The sequence below is a fragment of the Heterodontus francisci genome, chromosome 3, assembly GCF_036365525.1.
Source record: "Heterodontus francisci isolate sHetFra1 chromosome 3, sHetFra1.hap1, whole genome shotgun sequence".
NCBI lineage: Eukaryota > Metazoa > Chordata > Chondrichthyes > Heterodontiformes > Heterodontidae > Heterodontus > Heterodontus francisci.
In genome coordinates, this window is record NC_090373.1 from 125,366,931 (window position 1) to 125,386,605 (window position 19,675).

At 43.5% G+C, this 19,675-nt stretch overlaps 1 protein-coding gene across 1 annotated transcript in view; it reads left to right on the forward strand.

The window, feature by feature from the left end:
- Positions 1-19,675, forward strand: part of klhl32 (kelch-like family member 32) — a 321,468-nt gene that overhangs the window by 262,439 nt on the left and 39,354 nt on the right. The window contains exons 9-10 of the mRNA XM_068018683.1: positions 593-687; positions 7,710-7,887. Coding sequence (XP_067874784.1) covers positions 593-687; positions 7,710-7,871 — 257 coding nt within the window. The 3' untranslated portion in view covers positions 7,872-7,887. The remainder of the gene's footprint in view (positions 1-592; positions 688-7,709; positions 7,888-19,675) is intronic.

Here is a 19,675-nt window from a genome sequence, read left to right on the forward strand (position 1 = left end):
TTTTGGGTAAGAGGTTTAGAGGGCATTCGAGAGAAAATGTTTTCACCCAGAGGATGGTGGGAATCAGGAACTCACTGCTTGAAAAGGTGATAGAGGCAGGAACCCTCATAACCCTCATATTTTAAAAAAATACTTGGATCTGCACTTGAAGTGCTGTAACCTACAAGGCTACGGACCAAGAGCTGGAAAGTGGGATTAGGCTGGATGGCTACTTGTTAGCCGGTGCACACATGATGGATCAAATGGCTTCCTTCCTCGGTGTAAATTTCTATGATTCTATGGGCTAAATTTTATGGGTCCCTTCAGGATGGGAATGGAGGTCTCCCCCTACCTTCCGGCCTGCCACCGGGACACCCATCGTCACAACAAAACTCAGCCTGATGATTCTGTGAATGCTTAGATAGATGTTGAAAATCGATGCTGTTGAATAACAGGTGGTATAAACTTTATTTTAGTACGGCACCTTGCTCATGGCCATGAAAATATAATCTTTTATTTAAACTGCAAGTGCAAGTATCTAGACATTTAAGCAAAGTTGTAGATTTCTGGTGAGTAATCTAACTAACCAGTGCCTTGCACTTTCCCACATTAGGCCAAAATGAATCGGGTGTAGCTGTGCACGATGGAAGAATCTATCTAGTTGGTGGGTACTCCATCTGGACCAATGAGCCATTAGCATGTATCCAGGTCAGTATCTTGGTTCATTTCCTTCTTTGCATTTCTTTTATAGGAATACCAATTATAGTATGTGGAAGGGAAAATTCTTCATTTCTTTTGTCAATTCTGTTAACAACAATCTTCAAAATACTGTGGAAAGTTGTTTTTTATTCTTTCATAGGATGTGGGCATCACTGGCAAGGCCAGCATTTGTTGCCATCCCTAATTGTCCTTCACAACTGAGTGGCTTGCTAGGCTATTCCAGAGGGCAGTTAAGAATCAACCACATTGCTGTAGGTCTGAAGTCACATGTAGGCCAGACCAGGTAAAGATTTCCTTCCCTAAATGACATTAGTGAACCAGATGGTTTTTACGACAATCAACGAAGTTTCATGGCACCATTACTTAGACTAGATTTCAGTTCCAGATTACTTTTATGAATTAATTGAATTTAAATTCCACCAGCTGCCATGCTGGGATTTGAAACCATGTCCCCAGGGAATTAGCTTGGGCCTCTAGATTATTAGTCCAGTGACATAACCACTATGCCACTGTCTCCCCATCCATTTGATATTCAAAAGTGAGATACTACAGGCACAGTGTAGGCATGTCCCCACAAAGACAAAGGGTGGCACTGCCAAATCTAGAGCCCCCTGGTTATCTAGAAGCTTACAGGGTAAGTTAAAGCAGAAAAAGAAAGCTTATGACAATCACAAAAATCTTAATACTGTAGAAAGCCTAGAGGAGTATAGAAAGTGCAGGGGTGAAGTAAAAAAGGAAATTAGAAAAGCAAAGAGAGGACATGAAAAATTATTGGCAGGTAAAATCAAGGAAAACCCAAAGATGTTTTATCAGTTCATTAAGAGCAAGAGGATAACTAAGGAAAGGGTAGGGCCTATCAGATGTACAAGGGAGCTTATGCATGGATGCAGAAGATGTGGGCAGGGTTCTTAATGAGTTTTTGTCTCTCTCATTGAAGTTAAGGAGGAGGAGTATGAAATATTAGTTACGATAAGCATAATGAGAGAGGAAGTACTGGAGGGTCTGACATCCCTGAAAGTGGATAAATCGCCAAGGCCGGATGGATTGCATCCCAGGTTGTTCAAGGAAGCCACGGAGGAAATAGTGGATGCGCTGAGGATCATCTTCAAATCCTCACTAGGTACAGGCGAGGTACCAGACAATTGATGTCTGTGAACATTGTACCATTGTTTAAAAAGGGTGCGAGGGATAGGCAAATAATTATACACCAGTCAGTCTGACCTCGGTGGTGGGTAAATTGTTAGAATCTATTCTGAGGGACAGGATAAACTGCCACTTAGAAAGGCACGGATTAATCAGTGATAGTCAGCATGGATTTGTTAAGGGAAGATCATGTCTTACTAATTTAATTGATTTTTTTTGAGGAAATAACAAGGAGGATTGATGAGGGTAATGCAGTGGAGGTGGTCTACATGGATTTTAGTAAGACATTTGACAAGGTCCCGCATGGCAAATTAGTCAGTAAAATGAAAGCCCATGGGATACAGGGGAATGTGGCAGGTTGGATCCAAAATTGGCTCAGGGACAGGAACAAAGGGTAGTAGTCGACAGATGTTTTTATGAATGGAAAGCTGTTTCCAGTGGCATTTCACAGGGCTTAGTGTTGGGTCCCTTGCTGTTTGTGGTATATATTAATGATTTGGACTTAAATGTGGGAGGCATGAGTGGGAAATTTGCTGATGGCACAAAAATTGGCTGTGTAGTTGATAGTGAAGAGGATAGTTGTAGACCCCAGAATGATATCAATGGTTTGGTTGAGTGGGCGGAAAAGTGGCAAATGGAATTCAATCCAGATAAGTGTGAGGTAATGCATTTGTGGAGGGCAAATAAAGCGAGGGAATACACAATAAACAGAAGGATATTGAGAGGGGTAGAAGAAGTGAGAGACCTTGGGGTGCATGTCCACAGATCTCTGAAGGTGGCAGGACAGGTAGATAGAGTGGTGAAGAAGGCATATGGAATGCTTTCCTTTATTGGCTGAGGTATAGAATACAAAAGCAGGGATATAATGCTGGAACTGTATAAAACGTTGGTTAGGCCACATCTGGAGTATTGCGTACAGTTCTGGTCACCACATTACAGGAAGGACATAATTGCTCTGGAGAGAGTACAGAGGAGATTTATAAGAATGTTGCCAGGGCTTGAAAGATGCAGCTATGAGGAAAGATTGGATAGGCTAGGATTGCTTTCCTTAGAACAGAGGAGGCTGAGGGGTGACTTACTTGAGGTGTACAAAGTTATGAGGGGCCTAGAGTAGACAGGAAGGACCTATTTCCTGTAGCGGATAGGTCAATTACCAGGGGGCACAGATTTAAAGTGACTGGTAGAAGGAGTAGAAGGATCATGAGGAAAAACTTTTTAATCCAGAGGTTGGTGGGTGCCTGGAATTCACTGTCAGGAGCAGTGGCGGAGGCAGAAACCCTCAATTCTTGGACATGCAGCTGAAGGGCTGTAACTTTCAAGGCTATGGACCAGATGCTGAAAGGTGGGATTAGATTGGGCGGCTGGTTTTTTTCAGCCGGCACGGACACGACGGGCTGAATGGCCTCCTTCTGTGCTGTCATTTTTCTATGGTTCTGCATGAAGTATTACATTAAGTGCCCATGCATAAATTAAGGAATCTGTGGTTGGAGTGAATAAGAAGAAATTCAACAACTAAACTTAATTACATTTATGGCATAATTAGTTGTGGAAGTTGCAAAATATGAGCTTGACTAACTGATGTTATGGGAACACATTTTAGGTTTGGAGTTCAAATTGTCTTTTCTTGGCATTACTTTGCAGACAAGGATTTTTGGAAAGTTTTAGTTATCGGTTGCAGGACCGCTGGTGGCTAGTCAGGCCTATCCACGACCGGCAAATTCTCCCACAGCGGGTACAAGTGAAGGTGTAGACGCTGCTGGGGGCAATTGGATCTATCCTCCTCCTCCTTTTCTCTTTCATGCTGGTTCTTCGCTCAGTCTCAAAGGTGGCTGTAGCCCTTCTGATGTAGCATCTCCAGGCATCACAATCTATGGCCTGCGCTTCCCACTGGCGATGGTCATTGTGGCACACAGAGAGGGACTTCTTCAGGGAGTCCTTGAAACATTTGCATGGGACCCCTCTGTACCCTTTACCCGTGATCAGCTCTCCATACAACGTGATCTTGGGCAGGCAACTGTCGTCCATCTGGGCAGCGTGACCTGCCCAACGCAGTTGGCTTTGCAGGAGAATGGCCTCGATGCTGGTGATGTTGGCTGTTTCCAGGACTTCAATGTTTGAGATGTGGTCCTGCCAGCGGATCTTGAGGATACTGCGGAGGCAGCACTGATGGAAGCGGTCTAGAAGACTTACATGACGGCGGTATAGGACCCATGACTCGGCGCCATACAGAAGGGTGGTGAGGACTAAGGCTTTGTACACTTTGAGTTTTGTCTGTGCTCTGAGGCTATGGTTGCTCCACACACGTTTGTAAAGTCTGCCAAATGTACTGTTTACTTTTGAGAGCCTATTGTCCACTTCCTTGTCTATGGTGGCATCAAACGAGATGACGCTCCCCAAATAAATAAATTGCTTGACGGCATTCAGCTTGGTTCCCTCGATGACCATGCTTGGTGGTCTGTATTCTTGGGGTGCAGGCAGATGCGGGACTTCAGTTTTCTTTAAACTGATTTTGAGTCGGAAGAGTTGTGCTGCCTCGGAAAAACGTTGTTTTACGTTGCAGGTCTGACTGACTGTGGGCCAGGAGAGCACAGTCATCAGCGAAAAGAAGTTCACAGATGAGTTTTTCTTGTGTATTTGTGTGAGCCTGAAGATGCCTGAGGTTGAAAAGGCCTCCATCAGTAGGGAAGCTTACGTAAATTCCCTCCTTCTGGTCTTCCATTGCCTGCTGCCGCATCATTCTGGAAAATATGGTAAATAGGGTCGGGGCCAGCACACATCCCTGCTTCACGCCATTGGAGATATGGGAGGCACTTGAGAGGTCGCTGTTCACCATGGCCAAGAACCTGGGTGGGCATCCAAATTTTTCAAGGATTTGCCAAAGTCTATCTTTGCTCACAGTGTCGAATGCCTTGGTGAGGTCTACGAAAGTGACGTACAGGCCTTTGTTTTGCTCACAACACTTTTCTTGTAATTGTCTGAGTGCAAATGGTCTGTGGTGCTTCTGTTTGCTCTGAAACCACACTGGCCCTATGGGAGGTTTTCTTCTGCCTGTTCAGAAGCCTGTTCAGAAGTATTCTAGCCAGGATCTTCCCAGCAATAGAAAGGAGGGTGATCCCATGGTAGTTGGAGCAGTCTGATTTTTCTCCTTTGTTTTTGTACAAGGTGATGATAACGGCATCACGAAGATCCCGTGGAATCCTGCCCTGTTCCCAGCAGACCATGAAAAACTCAAGGAGCTTGGTGTATAGGGCAGGGCCACCATGCTTCAAGGTTTCGGGTGGAATTCCATCGGCTCCGGGGGCTTTGTTGTTCATCTGGTTGATGGCGGTCACCGTTTCCTCCAGAGTTGGGCTCTCATCCAGTTCTTCTTTGTCAGGCTGTTGTTGGATGCGATTGATGGCAGTTTCATGCACTGTGCGCTTGGCACTGAAGAGCGTTTCAATGTGCTCCCACCAGCGATCCAGGACTGACGCCTTGTTGGTGTGTAGGATCTTGCCATCGGCGGTCCTTGGGGCTTTGGGTTTGATGTTCTGGTCCATAGACCGATTTTAGTGCTTCATAGAAACTTCTTATGTCGCCAGTATCAGCGTACAGTTGAGTCTTTTCCGCAAGTGCGATCCACCAGTCATTTTGGATGTTCCTCAGTTTATATTGAAGGGTGTTGCATGCTTGATGATAGGCTGTCTTTTTCTCTTGGCTGGCCGGCTGAGCCAAGTGAGCCTGATGAGCTGACCTTTTCATTTTTAGCAGAACTTGAATTTCCTTGTCATTTTCATTAAACCAGTCCCTATTCTTTTTGGTGCTGGGTCCGATGACCTTGTTGGAAGTATCCAGTACTGCAGCTTTGATGTGTTCCCAGAATTCATCTGGAGTGGAATCAGCAGTGAGATCAGGATGTTCCAGTTTAGTCTGTAAGATTGCTTGATATCTATCTTTGCAAGATGAGGTTTGTAGGTTGCTGACTCGAAATTTCTTTTATGGGTTGTCTCTAAGCCTGTTCTTGGGCTTAGGCTTAAAGTGGAAGTTTAGCTTTGAACGAACGAGCCAGTGGTCTGTATGACAGTCAGCACTGGGCATGACTGTAATATACAGGATATCCTTTAGGTCACACTGACACACCAAGATGTAATCTATCAGGTGTCAGTGTTTGGAGCGGGGATGCATTCATGTAGTCTTAAAGCGATCTTTTTATTGAAAGAAGGTATTGGTTATGGACAGCTGCTTTTCTGCACAGAGTTCCAAGAGTAAATGTCCATTTTCATTACAGTTTCCAACTCTATGGTTTCCGAGCAGTCCCTTCCATGCCAGGCTGTCAGGTCCACTCTGGCGTTGAAATCGCCAAGGCTGACAATTTTGTCCTTGGGAGGGGCATTCTGGATGAGTGTAGAACTTATCTTTGTCAGCTGGGTTAGCCTTCAGGGTTGGAGCATAAACAACGATGAGGGTTGCATGTTGTTGGTCTTGGAGGGGCAGGAGCAGGGACATGATGCGTTCGGAATGGCCGATAGGCAGGCTTGAAAGTTTAGTGATCATAGTCGGCTTCACCATGAAGCTGACACCGAAGAGACATTGTTCACCTTGAGGTCTGCCTGACCAATAGAGGGTGTAGCCAGCGTTGTGTTCTGTTAGGCTGACTTGCTGTAAGAAGCAGACCTCACTCAGGGCTGCTATATCAATGTCCTGTATGGCTAGCTCATGGGCCACCAGGGCTGAGCGTTGATGGGGGCGGCTGTTGTCACCAGAGTCGAGCATTGTTCTCACGTTCCAGCAGGCGAGTTTCAGAATTTTTCTTTTCCCACCTTTTTGAAGCAAGGTTAGGAGTTTGTGTTTCTTCTCTGTCATAGTTTGACTGCATTAAGAGATGCCCGTTGACCACGGCAAGTCAACTGGGTAGTAGGGAGACGAGCATTTGTTTAGGCCACCTTTTCTAGGCCCCTCTCCAATTTTGGAGCAAGCAGTGCTGTCCTTCAAAAAGGTTGCTTGGTCTCTCAGGGTGCCACCGGGTGATGATGTCTCTAGGTCATCATCTAAACAAACAATATCCTGAGCCGCCTGCATGCAGGATTGGAACTGCAGCTGCCAGTGCCATCTTGCACCTGCCGTTTTCACCCTTCTCCCGTCACTACAGGATTTGTTGAGTTATAGTTGGGATGGATGGATTTCCTTCCTGCCTGCGCAGTGGTGCTTTAAGGTGGAGTACAGTTTGTGCTGCTGACCCCACCCTTTAATCCTAGAGCTCATCTGTCGTGGCCCAGTGAACTGGGACGGCGGCAGCAAGCTCTCCAAGCCGTCGGTTTGGATTCAGAGTTTCCCTCTCCTAGGTGGGTTGCCAACTGAGGCTTGAAGAGACCCTCCTTCCCTTGCTATTTTATCCATAGCTGGTATACCAACAATCGTAGCCTACGCAATATGGTGTGATGTGCCTTTGGTCCAGAACATGATGGTCACTTGAGCCGCTTGGAATCCTTCCACCCTGGCCGTTAACGTTTATCAAGAAAGACATCCGCCCAGGTGGTGGTATGGTCATCATTTCTCCCCTCACTACGTTTCGCCCGTCAGCTGAGACAGTGTACCCGGGTGTGGCGCTTGGAGCCAGCAGTGAGAGCTGGGTGTAGATGAGGACCAGTGATTCCAGTCCATCCTATAAAATTGGATGCAGCTGACTGAAAATACAAGGGTATTACCTCTATCTGAACACCCCATACACCCCTCTCATATGTATGCAGATATAAAATATACATAAGTGAAGAACATGGTTAATTTTAACAAGGAAATTGTTTCAAAAGAGGTTTGTGATGAAATATGTATTCATTGTATAAGTAAATATGCAACATAAAAATCTAATTCTCTGTTGATTCCTTTTTTAGGTACTGGATGTCAGTACAGAAGGCAAAGAAGAGGTGTTTTATGGGCCAACTCTACCATTTGCTTCCAATGGAATAGCAGGTTGCTTTCTCCCAGCCCCTTATTTTACATGCCCTAATCTTCAGACACTGCAAGTGCCTCATCACAGGATAGGTGCTGTATGAGAGCGTAGAGCTTAAGGTATCAGTCCATGTGCAGTGTGAACGGATGTGGGTATGTGCAAATTCAACAGTGGTTTTGATATTTTCACCATTTTATGTGCATAGGTCAAAGCCTGTCAAGTCACTTGCAACATGTCCCCGTCAAGATCACAAACCGGGGGTAGCCTACCTTTTCACAAATGCATTATAAAATACCTTAAATTCTGTATAGGAGGAGCTAGTAATATGACAACTGCTGCTTCTGTCAGAAAATAAGTGGCATAAAATTAGGATTGGTAGTGCCTGCTGTTGGATGCCATTTGGGGATCAAAAATGGTGTCTGCAGCATGTGCACATTTTAGGGGCTAGTCGTGCCAGACACCATTTTGGTGATGGTGTTAGTGCATGTACAGTGAACAGCCGCCAGAAGTATGCAGAGCAGGCAGATCATGACATCAATCAGCAAACAACACTGATTTGACACCAGCAGTGCCATTTTGGAGTTCAACACTCCAGCTAATGCCCAGTTTTAACTTCACACAGCTGAACACTCATTCAGCAGCAGGAACGACCCCCTCCCACCAGCACTATTTAAAAGTATCATCAACTGCTTACAGGATAGTTGTTGGTTGATTTAGAATTGGAGCAACAGCCAGAAGTGCATGGTGCTTTCTTTTGGTTGTTCAAAGTTGCAAAGGTCTACAGGGAGTGATTTTGCTGACTTCAAAGCTTCTGCACAAACCAGTTGCCCCCAGACATGGGTGCACTAATAGGCATTCCCCTTGAAATACAGTATGATTGGGAGAATGAACAGAGGCCATGCAGAGCAGGGCATAATGCTGAAGAGGGAGTAGGAGTGGGAAAAGGGCTGTCAGCAGGAAGCCATATCCGCCTAGGATGTTCAGGGAGTAATTCTCCTACCTGAACCTCAGCAAGGCACAATGTGTGCAACAAATGTCTTTCAGTAAGGAGCTCCTCACTGAAACCTCAGAGCAAGGAAAGAACTGTATTGCCTGTGGCTGTGAAGGTGACCATTCGATTAATGTTTACACATCTGGCTCCTTCCAGGCTGGAGCTGGCAATATTTGCAACATCTTGCACTTTGATGGCCCACTGTTGTGTAAGGGAGGTCACAGTTGCTAGAGAGAAGCAGGTGAAGCGAACACCAGCTTCGCTAAGATTGCAAGCATCCCGATGGTGCAGGGTGCCTTGACTGCATGCACATGGCTTGGTGGGATTCCACTCTCTCAACATCCAGCTTTTGTGTAGCCTTAGGCAGTGAATCAAACAGGTAAATGCCCAGTATCCTGTATCAGGCAAAATGCCTTCATTCTGTGGCAATTCATTGCACCAGCTGCATTTGAGCCACCACAGCACACCAAAGAGTGGCTACTGTGTGACAACGGCTATCTGGTGATGACATGGCAGATGACTCCAGCGTGCAACCCATGCACACATGCATAGCATGCATATAATGAACATCATTCTGCCGAACAACTTGTGATAAAACAGACCATTGGCATGCTGAAATGACACTTACCGTGCCTGGACCACACTGGAGGAGCCCTGCAGTACTCAGCAGAGTGGCTTTCATGATTTGTCATGCTGCTGCAGAACCTCACCATCACAAGGGAAGAGCCCTTGCCCCAGCTGTACTGTGAGGAGCAGAAGCATGAGGAGGAAGACAGGAGGCAATCTAGACAGCCCTTTCCTGGCCGCGCTGTCCATGAAGAACTTATCCAAGTGCTTTCCTGGTAACCGCAACTCCAATTCCCCATTCACCAACAGACCCAGACCTTACATTCCCTCTGTCATTGACCATCATTAGAGGGATGATTGCTGTGACATCCTGCAAGCCTCTTTGCAAGTTGTAATCCACAGCCATGATTGCAGCAGTCAGAGCTGACCTTGCATGGCTTAAGTCTGAACTTCCACTGCAGCACTCAGATTTCTGGTGGCAGTTGCTTGTGCTGCAATGGAAGCTGAGACATCAGTCATCAGATGCTGCATCCTTGTTTGGTCCACAAGTGTGGCGATGGAGTTGGCTACTGCTTCCATGCTGGAAAGGATGGGCTCCAAGCTCTGCGCAAATTTATGTGCCAAGTTGGTGCCGGACTCCATCCTCCTTGACATTGACCACTGGCTTCCCAATGCACCAAGCATTTTATTGTGCATATCCATTAGGATTCTTCTGTAGGCTGTCCCATTAAAGTGTTCATTTGAGTTCTCTGCAGCAGAACTCATGTGCTATTTGCCTTCTGGTGAGCTGGCACACGGCCTTGGCTGCAGGCCACTCATGCTCGGTGTTTCACCAAGTGCAGATGCTGCCTCTATGCTACCTCTGCATCTTCTTCATTACTATATTCTTGCTGTGCATATTTCCAGGGATTTCTCAAAAAACAAATATCAAGGACATATTCTTATCAGTTGGTTCATCATAGTTATTAAGAAACCCATGCAATTTTTGGGGCAAGGATTTCATTCAGTAGTTACGTCATTCTAAATTATCAGTCTAAATCCAGGAAAAATAATGTAAGTAAGCATTGTGTGATAAATTTTCCAATTGCCAAGGCTGGGGCCACCAGTGTGGAACAGATGATGGGGGGACTAGCTAAACAGATGGAAGTAACTCTTGCTTGAACCATCACTCATTGTGCACTGTATGATTCTCTGACTTGAAGCATATGTGAAAGTAACTTTGGATTTGTGAGACACAAAATTTTCAGTGTTTTCTTTGTGAGTTTATTTAATTTTGGAGATGTTAATCAACATGTGGGATTATGGAAATTTTCGTAGGTATTCCTCTCCATTTGTGTTATTTGGGGAAGGAAAAGGATGAAAGGAAGGATGCAAGGCTGGTTTGATTCCTCCATATATGGACTCTCCTTACCCACCCTTATCCAAGTGCATCTACTTGAATTTGCAAAGGAAATGGCAATGCAGGCTGCACTTATGTCAAGTGCCACTTAGAGTTGTGCCATCTTCTGCAATCTGACTTCCAGATTACCCACAGCACAGTATCAGTTAAGGCTATTATAGCTTTATACTTCCCTGCCTTCAAGGTACCACAGGGCACATTAACACCTTTGGTCAGTTGACAACGCACAGGTGCCTGGCAAGATTTGCCAAAGTCTGGGAGTTGATGCCACCCATTTGGGCATTAAGGCCTGTTTACATAACTTCAAGCCCTTGTGCACCACAAGGGATTCTACTCCATCATTGTGCAGATGTGACCATGAACAAAGGTCAGATCCTGCTTTTTAGGCAGCAGGTATGATACCCTCATTTTAAGAGAATCCTGTGAGCTATTTTGAGGAGAAGACATACAACAAGGATGAAATCTCAGAGAATGAGGCAATCTTTTTATTCATGACATCATTGAGACAGCTATGGTACAACAAGGCCCATACAACTAGAAGAGTCCTTGGGCCTGGATTTTGAGATCAGCTGTGAAGTAGCAGCACTCGCCACTGACCTCAAAGAAAGCTGTGCACAAAAGTTGAGTGGTCTCTGTGGGGTGGATTTAATCTTTCCCAATGTTAATTTCATTTCTGGCGTCCAGTAACAGTGATATCATCAAGCTGGCTAAGCAATCAATCACATTAAAGAGACAACAAACCAGGAAGTAAATAGCACTGATTATCCTTCACTTTTTAATCATTTTACAGACAGCAAAATAAAAATTAGGCAAATCCTGAATTTCCCTTGAACTGAATGGCTTGCTAGGCCATTTCAGAGGGCAGTTAAGAGTTAACCTCATTGCTGTAGGTCTGGAGTCACATGTAGTCCAGACCAGGTAAGGACAGCAGATTTCCTTCCTTAAAGGACATTAGTGAACCAGATGGGTTTTTACAACAATCAATGATCGATTCATGGCACCATTACTGAGACTAGATTTCAATTCCAGATTTCTATTAATTAATTGAATTTAAATTCCATCAACTGCCATGGTGGGATTTGAATGCATGTGCCCAGGACATTTTCCAGGGCCTCTGAATTACTAGTCAGGTGACATGACCACTATGCCACCGTCTCCCCTCAGATGTACAAACAGGATTAAAGTAGAAACTGAAATATGATAAACTTTTGAAATAAATTAATTTGATTATTTTAAAAATATGTGGAATATTTTATCATAATGGAGACATTTGATATTCCACAAATATAAAATTAGATTCTCAGGGCCAGAGTGGTTGTTCATCAGTCATTATGACTTTGAATGCTGTTAAAAATCCATTTATACCTAATTCAACAAGGCATAACCTTTTCAAAGTGTTTTACATCAAGACTAATAGCATAAAAATTGGAAGTTGTCATCAATTCAAGTTTTCTAAAGATTTCTATCTGTGGGGATTTTAACAGCATACCCTATGGAGGAGCAGGGAATCACGGACAGCAATTTCTGGACTTATGGGTTTAACTGCGCATGTGTGGATGCCAGAGGATGCTGTTAGTTTCACAGTTGTAATGACTGTGAATGCTGACAGTTTTGCCGTCAATATAGCCACAGAATCTGGGCCATTATTAGATACACTATTGGCATTTTTCAGCTTCAGATGCCTAGTTAGTTCAGGGGTGATTTAGAATACAGCTTTGCTGGGGTGCTAAGGATCTAGACCATTGATATGAGGGATATGCTCATGGATCCTTTCTCTCTTCCCTTTAGAGCTTGAAAGTCTTCCTGGTGTCTTGCCAACCACAAAGTGTAGTCCATCAAAGCACTATTCAGTTTGGTCAAGACTTCCTCTGGCACATTCTACTGTGTTGCCATGAAGTTCAACATTCTACTGGCTTTCTTGATTACTGTTGTGCATTGTTTTGAAATATTGGGGCTGATTTTAACTTTTAAATTACTGGTAACTGGGCAGTAACTGCATCAAAATGGGTTTGAGGGATTTACCGTCCTGTTAACACTGACAATCAGCTCCCTGCCTTTTTTTTTTACAGAGGGCTATCACTGTTTCAAGCAACAGACCAGTTTTAATATTCAGATCTGGGCCCTATGTGCGTGGTAGTACAGAATTGGTTGCAGCATGCTTCGTGCATTCTCCAACCAGTTTTGCAGGCAATACTGCCAAAGAGGTGTCGAAAACGAGTCTCTCTTACCTGCATAATTCTTTTCAACTGTTTTACTTATTCCTCACTCAAGATAAATGTGTCTCCTCGGTTTAGGTGAAGGTCATCCCAAAGGTAAAACCTTCTCTCCCTAGCTCCTGCATTCTACATCTACCTGTGTCATTGGCTGTCATGTGAACTGTGATTTCTGACTTCGCCTCTTTCCATCACAGGATCTTATCCATCTGAATGGTCAAGTTTCAAACCCAGGCAGTTAGGAAGAAACACATATTGGGACTTACAGATGATCTTGGAAAAGATTCTATTGATCCATTTTACTGTGCAATCCCCTACACCTACAATGCTACTTTTAATCTTATCCATTCCCTATTTGCCTTCAGTACCGAGTGGCTGTCCTGTGCCACTAACCTGGTTGTGATTATCATCACCTGTATTTCCATCCTTGTCCAACTCCAGTGCTGAAAATCTGTTGGATAACTACAATTTAACAGATTTCTTCTAATTCTTTTTAGGTGCACTAAAGGCTACCACATATCTGTTATTGTTTGCTGCAGTGCCTCCCTCTATCTTAGTGGCAACAGTTATATGAAAGGAATCTTCGGATACTTTTCCTCCTTTGCTTATATTGTGCAATGTTTCTCAAAGGGCTTAATTAGTTGGCATAATAAAAGCAAAATACTACGGATGCTGGAAATCTGAAATAAAAACAGGTCTGGCAGTATCTGTGTCTGTGTTGGAAGAAGTCATATTCAACTCAAAACGTTAACTCTGTTTCTCTCTCCACAATTGCTACCAGATCTGCTGAGTATTTACAGCACTTTCTGTTAATTAGTTGGCACTTCATATAAGTGCACTCCCTGGATACTTTGCGCATCCAGGATAGCCCACATCTTACCATTCACAGATACAGTAATCTTAGAATCCACAACAGTCATCTCCATTTAACTGTGGCAAAGAAACTTTAGTTTCAATATTTTTAGAATGTGCCTTTAAAGACTAATTCCTCTAATTCATCCCCTTAAGTGGGAAAATTACTTCTTGCTCTGCCAATAACTTGTTTACCATAAGTCTCTAAATATAATAAGTATAAAAATTCAAACTTCTAATATCCCAACAGTCCTACTTTCGTATTCCTTTGTCAAATCTCATGCAAAATATTTATTAAGCATCTCTGCCATTCTCTTAGTCTGAAGCACATGATGCTCCCTTTTGGCTCCAAGTAAGCTCACCCATTTTATCTTTCTACTTACCTGCCTACAAAAGCCTTTGCTATTTCCCTTTCTCGTGACCTTTTCTAATTTTCTTCTGTATTACCCCTCACCCCATATTTATTATGTGCGTCTAGGACATGAGCACAAAAATCAAGGCTTATACTCCAGTGCAGTACTGAGGGAGTGCTGCACTGTTGCCGATGCCGTCTTTCGGATAAGATGTTAAACTGAAGCTCCATCTGCTCTTTCAGGTGGACGTAAAAGATCCCACAGCACTATTTGGAAGAAGAGCAGGGAGTTATCCCTGGTGTTCTGCTCAGTATTTCTTCCTCAGTCAACAGAATATCTGGTGATTATCACACTGCTGTTTGTGGGAGCTTGTAGTGTGCAAATTTCCTATATTACAACAGTGACTACAGTAAAAAAAAAAGTACTTAATTGGCTGGATACTTTGTGGATCCAGGTTGGCCCACATCTTGGGTCTTGTGGTCCTGAAAGGCATGCATAAAATCTTGTATGTATCTTTTATCTCTTAAATTCTAATTTTTGATCTAACTTCTATTTATGCATATCTTTGACATTACCCTTTACTCCTCGTCAGAATATAGTTAATCTGTACTTTATGCATTTCATATTTAAATATCTAGTACTGTTTGATCTGATACTTTTCCAATTAATCTGGATTAAGTCCCTGACCAGCTGAAACTATTGGAAACAGATCTGGATGTATTCTAAGAATCCCTCCTCATTTTGACCACAAACTTTGTCTTAACACAATCTGATATAGAATTTGTAAAAAAAAATCCACCTAATTACATTCCTATTGCTGCGACAGACCTCTCCATATTCCCTACAAATCTCAGCCTTGCATTCTTTCATGCTATTTGGAGATCTATAATGTACTTCCAATATCCTAAAATCCTTTACCTCAATCTGTCTGAGCATCACTAGGGAAAACTTGCCTCTCTGTAGCTGTATTTGTATTCTTAATGCTTTTTTCCCTTTTTAATCTCTCCTAAAAGTTTTAGAGCTGGGAATATTTAGATCCCAGATTTGCCATAACTGGAGCCAGATATCTGTCTTGGTTGCAACATCATGGAGATGAGTTTCCACAGAGACTCTCCTGCTCATCCACCGTAATCGTGGAACCCCTAGGAAAATAACAATTAACAACGGAAGGGTCGCAGAACCCCCATGGAAATGCACCCTGTGATCCTACATTCCAAGGACTGCCTCTGGCTCCTAGACTTTCTCTTTAATGGTTTGCAGATTCTCGCATAAACACTGCACTACTGACCAATTCATACTAATTAGTACTATTTTCCATCGTTTTTCTTTCACCTTTTTTCTCTTGAAATTCTTCTAATAGTCCTAGAATGTGTCTCACCATATCCTCTCCCTTTAGCTTAATATTTTAGTTGTTTTTCCCTGTCACTATACTTATTTGTAATCCTTCTTCCATGTACTCTGAGATTTGCTGCTTCTCTCTACTTCATTATTTAAATCCTTTCCCATTATTATATTTACCCTCTCCGCAATGACATTGGCCATTCATTTTAGGTGAAACCCGTCCCAGTTGTAAAGCTTCCTCCTGTCCAGAACGTGTCCTAATGCTCCAGAAATCTGAAACCCTCCCTTTTTACACCATTTGTCAAGACATGCATTGATGTGTCTGATCTGCTTCTTCATAGTGACCTAGTGCACAGCACTTTCTTTTTTATTTTAAAGACCTAACTCCTCAAACTTTCTTTTCCAAAACCTCCATCCTGTTTTCCCATGCATCATTGGCTCCAACAAGAATAATCGCTTTCCAGCTTCATGTACATCCACTCCATTTTATTTTGTACATTGGTAACTGGGACCTAAATACTATTTGGATCTCCCAGTCAAAGCTGCAGTGAAGTGTATCTATTTCTTTGATGATAAAATCCCCAATAACTGTCACACAACCTTCTCAACACTAACATTTCTTCCTGTCTGTGTAACCACATGGTCCGTGCTGCTGCTCATGATTTGTCTCCCTGAGTCACCATCTCCATCCACATCATAAATGTCCCGTATAGTAAGACAACAGACAACTTCAATCCTTCTTGACCATCCTCCCCAAAGCCAATGGATGGTCGTCCACTCTCCTTGTTCTGTTTCACTATCCTTCTCTAACTGGGAAGTGACCACCTCCAGCAATGTGTGTTCTTGGGACCCTTGTTTCATTTCTCTATCATGTGGAATGTCTCCACTATTCTTCAAGCTCAGCACTTGGAGCTTCAGCAAGTCCACTTGGGAAGCACTCCTTATACCGCACATGGTTTTCCTGCACTTCCACATGATGCAATTTCTTCATAATACTGATTTTTCCATTCGAGATGGTCAAAAATAAATGCAGGAATATGAACAGAGAAGGTGTGATCTGTTTTCTGGATGTTTTTGATGCTACAGACCTAGATGCTGTACAGGATGTTCTGCTGGCTGCAACGGAAGCATCTTAGATTCTTGACGACAATTCCAATCTCCCGTTGATATTTGCATGCATGCTTCCCCTTAACAGTAAGTTTTACCAGTCTCAGCTGGATCATCAGGAGGCTGGGGGAGGAGAAAAACTGCCAAAAATAAAACTGCCACTAGTTTCATTGACAGTCCTACTTTCCTGATCAACAAGTCTATGGTTTGAAAAGAGAGAAAGAAAGTAATAAAATGAACAATACATTTTTAAAAGCTGCTTATTAAAATTATGGTTACAATATTGATAGCCTTTTTACAGGAAACTGTCATATTTTAAATGTTGCATGCTCTTAAATGTTTGTAAAGCATATTAATGTGATCTGCAGTATTATGTGTTTGAGATCTCAAAGGGATGAATATATTTTACATTAAAACTTTAGCAAAAAAATTAATTATGAGCCTGTGCAGGTATTCCAAGTGAAAAGTCTTATATGCTACACTTGTTACAATGTTGATTTGATGTCACTATGTGTTCGCATTGTGTACCATTTACAAGATGCACTGCAGCAACTTGCCATGGCTTCTTTAACCTCTACCACCTAGAAGGATAAGGGCAGCAGGTGCAGGGAAACACCACCACCTGCAATTTCCCTCCTTGGAGGAGGCTCCACAAATATCTCCATCCTCAATGATGGGGGAGTCCAGCACGTCAGTGCAAAGGACAAGGCATTTGCATCTATCTTCAGTCAGAAGTACTAAGTGACCATCTTGGCCTCCTCCTGACGTCCCCAGCATCACAGCTGCCAGTCTTCAGCCATTTCGATTAATTCCATGTGATATCATGACAGGGCTGAAGGCACTGGATGCAGCAAAGACTATGGGTCCTGACAACATCCAGCTGTCGTACTGAAGATTTGGGCTTCAGAATTAGTCACACACCTAACCAAGCTGTTGGTATAGCTACAATACAGGCATCTATCCGATAATGTGGAAAATTGGCCAGGTATGTCCTGTGCACAAAAAGCAGGACATATCCAATCCGGCCAATTACTGCCTCATCATTACTTTCAATCATCAGCAAAGTGATGGAGGGTGTCATTAACAGTGCTATCAAGCGGCTCTTACTCAGCAATAACCTGCTCACTGATGCTCAGTTTAGGTTCCGCCAGGGACACTTGGCTCCAAACCTCCCTACAGCCTTGGTCCAAATATGGACAAAACAGCTGAATTCAGCAGGTGAAGTGAGCTGAAAGTGACTGCCCTTGACATTAAGGCAGCATTTAATCAAGTGTGGCATCAAGGAGCCCTAGCAAAATTGAAGTCAATGGGAATCGAGGGGAAAATTTCCATTGGTTGTGGTTTTTGGAGGTCAATCACCTCAGCCCCAGGCGATCTCCAGGGTAGTATCCTAGGCCCGACCATCTTCAGCTGCTTTATCAATGACCTTCCCTCCATCATAAGGTCAGAAGTGGGGATGTTCTCTGATGATTGCATAGTGTTCAGTATCATTCGCAAAGCCTTAGATGTTGAAGCAGTCTGTGTCCATATGTGGTAAGACCTGGACAATATTCAGGCTTAGGCTGATAAGTGGCAGGTGCCATGCAGACCTCCACCTGCCAAGAATGAGGCATATTAATTTTGTCATAGGAATATTGATTTTAAACTATTGTTGGAGCGAGGAAATGACTTGTTAAACAGATCAGCTGTGGCTGGAAAAAACATTTACATACTAGCAGACACTGCTTGTGGAGTTAGAGGACCATTCCCTGACACATTCAACCCACAATGCACTTTGATCACCAGACATTGAAGATGAGGATGCTCACATTTCAGGATGACTGCTAAGATGGCTGAATCCACAAACAGACGTGGTCAAACCAACTAGTCACATGACTAACCTGCTGGGAAACCTGAGGTTTTTGGAATTGTACAGACAGTTTGAGAGAGTGAGACTGTTTTCTCCTGGACTGAGAAGACTTCTCCTATCTGCTCCCATCTCTCACGGAACTCCAAATCCACTGAAGATGTGAACCTTGAGAGAAAAGTCTGCTACATCAAACAAGGTTTAAGAAGAATACTGGGCCCCAACGAAAAGCAAGATCTACCTACAATCAAGGACTCCCTAGCGAATTCGAAGAACAGTAACCAAAGCCATGTTCAGATATTGCCTCAAACTTTTCCAATTTATTTCTTCTGCTCTTTTCTGTCTCTACCTGCAAGTGTGTTTATCACGTATGCATGCTAGCGTGGGCGGTTGTGTATCCATAGGCGTTAACCGAATTAGAGTTTAAGTTTAATAAATTTCAACTTTTCTTCTTTAAACCTAAGAAAACCTGTTTGGCTGGTTTCTTTGCCTTATACTTGGAAAGCGGTGAACAAGGATTCACCAAGGGGGAGCTAAGAACATGGTGTGTTTAAAATTAAACCCTGTTACGGTAAGACCATGTGAAGGCTGAGAGGGAACCCTAGATCCCTTTCTTACCTGGTCATAACACAAGTAACAATCATGCCACACAAGTGTCAGGTAATGACCACCTCCAACAAGAGAGAATCTAACCATCTTCCCTAGACATTCAATAGCATTACCATCACTGAATCCGCAGCATTAGCATCATAGGGGTCACCATAGACCAGAAACTGCACTGAACCAGCCATATAAATACTGTAGCTACACGAGCAGGTTGGAGGCTGGGAATTTTGCGACGAGTAACTCACCTCCTGACTCCCAGAGCCTGTCTACCATCTACAAGGTACAAGTCAGCAGTGTGATGGAATACTCTCCACTTGCTTGGATGAGTGCAGCTCCGATAACACTCAAGAAGCTCAATATTATTCAGGACAAAGTAACCTACTTGATTGGCACCCAACCACTTTAAACATTCACTCACTCCACCACTGGGGCACAGTGGCAGCCGTGTGTACCATCTACAAGATGCACTGCAGCAATTCGCCAAGCTTCCTTCAACAGCACCTTCCAAAACTGCGATGTCTACCACCTAGAAGGGCAAATGTTGCAGATACATGGGAACATCACAACTGGCAAGATCCCCTCCAAGCACACACCATCCTGGCTTGGAACTATATCACTGTTCCTTCTGTCGC